General features: G+C 38.7%; 1 protein-coding gene across 1 annotated transcript; it reads left to right on the top strand.

The window, feature by feature from the left end:
- Positions 1–3,018: 3,018 nt before the first annotated feature.
- LOC134405411 (olfactory receptor 14A16-like) lies at positions 3,019–3,987 on the top strand. Its single transcript, XM_063136656.1, has one exon. It carries the CDS (start codon positions 3,034–3,036, stop codon positions 3,985–3,987), a length of 954 nt encoding a protein of 317 aa, XP_062992726.1. The 5' UTR covers positions 3,019–3,033.
- The last annotated feature ends 1,343 nt before the right edge of the window (positions 3,988–5,330 follow it).

Here is a 5,330-nt window from a genome sequence, read left to right as displayed (position 1 = left end):
TTCTGTTTTGTTTGTTGATTATTCACAATAAAAAAAGTTTAAAAAATTATATATATATATATATATATATATATATATATATATCTGAGATTGTATTGGGAAGTATTAGAAATTTACTGAATGGGATTTCTTTCTTTTTTTCCCCCTCCTTTTTTTTTTTTTTTTTTTTTTACGGATTTTCCAACCTGCACCATGCAGGAATGGGTAAGAACTGTACATACTTTGTGTCCAGAATTCCATACATCCATGAAATGGAGTTGTATTCTACATAACAGGAAAAATACTTCCAATAACTTGTGCACATTTGAAAACTGCAAAGAAAAATTTGCACATGCAAAAATTCTATTTTTGAGTATTTTATTTATTTATTTTTATTTATTTAAGGATTTTTATGCTGCCATTCAGCCAAAAAAGGCTCTCACGGCGGCTTACAAAAGTATATCTTGACAGTCCCTGCCCACAGGCTTACAATCTAAAAGACATGATACAAAAGGAAAGGGGATTGGGAGGGAGGAGGAGGAGGGGGAAATACACAATACCCATACACAATGGGTGTATGCATATTCAAAATATGTACAATTTGAAAAATGTGCATAAAAATGCTCACATTTTGTAAAAAATATGTTTTTTAAAAAATCTGAATAATTTTTTTTCCTTAAAAAAACCAACTTCTATCTGTATGGAACAAGCACAGAACAGATTTGAAAGTGGAACAAGGAGAAGGTTCACAGAAGTGGACTTGACAGATCTGCCCTTCCCTAATATTTTATGGCATATAAAGTACAGGAACAATACCCAAAATATTGTACGGCTGTTATGAGATGTATGAACTGCATGTTCATACTTCAACATTTTCCCATGAGAAATGAGTTTTAGAAGTCTTTTTAAAAATGCAAAGCAATACAAAGCTGACATAATGACAGAAAGAAACTTTGCTCTCAAGAGTAATTGCATTTTCTCCTTTATCAGCTTATTTGGTGCCTATTGTCAATTTAATTTGTGATATAAAGTTGAAACAAAAATACATCTCAGAAGTTTAATTTTGTCTCTTATATATAATGGCATTGTGCTCTTGAGAACAAGACTCTCCAATCCCCATTGAGACATTAATAAAACTCCTGCACTTGCAAGTAATTTCTTATTATCAGCATTTTCAGATATCTGGTAACCCAGCTGGCTCAAAAGAAGAGAGAATTCACTGTTGCAGGTTTTGCAGCATGATCCTGGCCCAAGAATTTCATGCCAACTAGAAAGAACTTCGTAAATGAAAAAAAGTAAGTTATTAATTAAGATGTTTCCTGCTTCTGAACGCTTCATCATTAAATCTTTATTCTCTTTCCACTGGTCTTCCCTCTGCAGTATTGCAGGATAGGGCTCAAGCAGAGCCCAGACGTTGATGTCCCCTATATGAGGATATCAAGACTGACATAATACACACTGGTCCATGATAGGGTATGAAAAATACTCTCAATAGAAAAGAAGTTGGTTTTGTTGTGATTGTGGTGGTACTGATGATGACTTTGGGCCCATTCAGACAACACGCTAAGCCATGGTTAGGTCACTAACCCTTTTGCAGCAAATGGTTAGTGAGCATGATTAAATAGTCATTACGTAGCCACCATGATTAGGAATGGTGCACATGATACACTAAGTCATGGTTCAAATGACACAATAAACCATAAAGTTTAGCTTAAAATGCTCAACCACTGTGGTTTAGCATGTTGTCTGAACATGGTTGATGTGGTTCAAATCTATCTTGTCACATTTAAATTAGAAAACTGCTTGGCTACAGACTAGGCCTTGGAACCCTGTCTCCCAGTTTGGCAGCAATGGACATGAGGTCAATGTAATGTAGTTACTTTGATAAGGCTGGACATAAACAGAGGAGGGTTACTTAGCAGTCCTTGGTCAAGTATGAGAGGGCAGGGCTTGACATTATCTTAACAACTGGACCAATATAAAATTCAGAGAGCCTCGAGCTATACAAGATGTAAGACTAATTAAGAGTTTTTGTGCACCTGATGTATCAAAGCTTTTGTTTAAGATGCATAAAAACTCTTCTTCCTCTTTTGTGCACCAAGGGTACCAGTTTCTTAGACTGGTATTTATTTTGGGTTGTAGGGCAAATTCCTCCAGTTCCACCACAGGACACTTTCAGCAGCTGTCCTTTGTATGCATGCAGAACCTGGTGAAATTCTCTCTTCATCACAACAGTCATAGCTGCAGGAGTTTTACTAGAGCGAACAGATACAAAAGAGGGCAAGGCTGTTGTCTGAGGGAGTTCACTTCTGCTAGCCCAGTTGTATGTACCTAAATCTGGATCCAACTCAATTGGACCTCAGTTAGGAATTTATTTCAATGGGTCTACTCTAAAGATGACTAAGGCCTTAGCTAAACCTAAGGTTATCCTGGGATCATTCCGGGATCGTCCCTGCCTGCTCCTGGGACATCCTGTGTGTCATTTACATGAACAGGGATGACCCCGGGATGATTCTAGGATAAACCTTAGGTCTAGCTAAGGTGTGTGTCTGGATCAAACCCATTAATGTCATCATCATCTCCTCTGCCTTCTCTTCCCTCACCCCCATGGTTGTGTGTGTACTCAGTCCAAAATAATCCAACACAACTTTAATGCATTTACATCTTTTAGTAGACCTGCTTGTGATTATGCCAAGGATTGCATGGTCTATAGATGTTTTATAACTGGAAAACGTTTTAGTGTTAGTCCTGTATTATGATTGTCTCTGTAATTCAGTTACTTCAAATGGTTGAAATTATCCTTCCCCCCCCCCCCCACACACACTTATAAACACACATATCGGGATTAGGTTTTCAGGAAACTTGGTAAATGTTTCAAAATTGCATCTGCATACCATATTGAAACAATAATAATAATAATAATAATAATAATAATAATAATAATAATAATAATAATATAAAATGGCAAATCCAAACAATGCAGCTTCATATCATAATATTGATTTGTCATTCTCCTTTTGTTTACTTCCACAGGTAAACATTTCAGTAAGGAATATGGCTAATCTGTCTTCTGTGTCAGAGTTTCTGCTCCTGGACTTCTCAGAGACTCGGGAACTACAAATTCTATACTTCCTTGTGTTCTTGGTATTGTACCTGGCAACTCTAACTGGGAATCTTCTCATCATCTCTGCAGTAGCCTTTGACCATCACCTGCACACCCCCATGTACTTCTTTCTCATGAATCTCGCTATTATTGACCTTAGTTCAGTTTCAGTCATTATTCCCAAGTCCTTGGCCAATTCCCTCATGAATACTAGGCATATTTCTTATTCAGGATGTTTTGCACAAGTCCTCTTGTTTGTCTTCTTTGTAACATCTGATTTCTTCCTCCTCACAGTCATGGCATATGATCGGTATGTTGCCATTTGTAATCCTTTGCAATATCAGATTGTGATGAACTGGAGAGCTTGCATTGAAATGGTTGCGGTAGTATGGATCAGTAGCCTACTATATGGAGGGTTGCACACAAGTAGCACCTTTGCAACTCCCTTTTGCTCCAATATTGTTAATCAGTTCTTCTGTGATATTCCACATTTACTTAAGCTCATCTGCTCTGAGTTAAATCTAGTTGAAGCTGGGGTGATAGTATTAGGTGCTGCCTTGGGTTTTGGTGGCTTTGTTTTTGTTATTGTCACCTACGTGCACATCTTCATTGCAGTGTTAAGAATTCCATCTGTGCAGGGAAGAAAAAAGTTCTTCTCAACTTGCCTTCCCCATCTCATTGTCTTTTCTACTTTATTGGTCACTGGATGCTTTGCCTACCTCAGACCTGCTTCTGATGCCCGATCAGATGTGGACTTGGTGCTTACCATGATCTTTTCTATGGCTCCACCCTTGCTGAATCCAGTGATCTATAGCATGAGGAACAAACAGATCAAACAGTCCTTGTCAAAATTGTTGGGGTCCAGAGTCACTTCTAAAAATACATTCTTTAGTTTTCTTCTGTGAATTTCCGATGTGAAAGTTGTATATTATTGGAGCATATTATTGTGGTTCCAGTAAATAAGGCAATCAGTAGAAGGAGGATCAAATAAAGTTTAGAGGAGGTGTGTCATTGTAATCTTAATAAAATTGACAGGCTTTTACGGATCATATAGAAATTTGCATGTGTGTGAAGTAAATGCCTACTTTACATAACCTGGAAATTTCAGGAAGTTTGGTTAAAGTTGAAAGGAGAAAGGGCAATTCACAGGAAAAATGGGGGGGGGGTATACTCCATTACCGAAAAATGTTCCTGTAAACATATGTTGGCAACCTTTTGGGCTCATCATTTGAGAAAATAAACTTATGTTCCTTATTTTAAAGACTGGGGTTTTCCTATTCCCTTTATTTTTATTTTTTAAAAATGAAAATTTCTTATTTTTAAAATAATTTTTATTTTATATTGAAAGTTTATGGGGGTCTCATAACACAGTGTTCAGAATATTGAGCATGGCAGGGGAGAGGAATAACTGCTTTGCGGAGGAAAAGCAGCAGCAACAAGTTACCGAGACTTTTCTTGTGTGTGTGTGTGTGTGTGTGTGTGTGTGTGTGTGTAGCTAAGCAATCCACTCAGTGTGACCTGACTTCTGTTCACTGGTCTGCACGCCTACCCATTCCCCTTCTTCCTCTGCTTCCCCCTTTCCACTTATTTGTTTGTGTTACTGAGGTCCCTTTCTGGATTCTAGTGCTGGAAACAGAGATCTTGAAGGAAGCTATGGAATTAATTTTGCTGTCTGAATTCTGAGAAGTAGCATTGGACTGAAAATCCATCTTGGCCCTTGAGGGCAGCAGGCACCCCCATGTCCAGCCCCTGTGGGCCCAGGCAGACACACCCAGTGCTAGGAGAGGCCCATGCCTGACTGCTCTCGAGTCTTTGAGAAGGTCAGGCACACGTCTGTCCTTATCTGCACTGTTTGTCCTTTTCCCCTCACTGTGTTAATGGTTAAAGCTGAGGAAATTGCATAGTTTCTCCCTCCATTCTAATGACACGGTGTGTTTCTCTCTGCCCGAGGGGGTATAGGCAATTAAGGCCCCCATTGGCCGGGGGTGGGGTTGACATGGGATTTTATTTATTTATTTATTTATTTATTACATTTTTATACCGCCCAATAGCCGAAGCTCTCTGGGCGGTTCACAAAAATTTCTGAAAGGCTGGGGAAATTACATATTTTCTCCTTCCCCTCCCCATTAATCAGGGCCTTAAATGCCTTCTTAACCTTGCATTTAGAGGGCACAATTGGCTCAGGGAGGGCAACTGGCATGGGGGGATGGCAAAGTGTGCTTTTTGGGTTCTCCAGATAGTTTGCAAT

This window comes from Elgaria multicarinata, chromosome 11 (assembly GCF_023053635.1).
Source record: "Elgaria multicarinata webbii isolate HBS135686 ecotype San Diego chromosome 11, rElgMul1.1.pri, whole genome shotgun sequence".
Lineage (NCBI taxonomy): Eukaryota > Metazoa > Chordata > Lepidosauria > Squamata > Anguidae > Elgaria > Elgaria multicarinata.
Note: the sequence above shows the minus strand (reverse complement) of the source record. Positions and strands in the feature narration are given on the sequence as shown.

Excerpts from the sequence above, each read along its gene's own strand:
- LOC134405411 (XM_063136656.1), top strand. The coding sequence starts at position 3,034 with ATGGCTAATCTGTCTTCTGTGTCAGAGTTTCTGCTCCTGGACTTCTCA.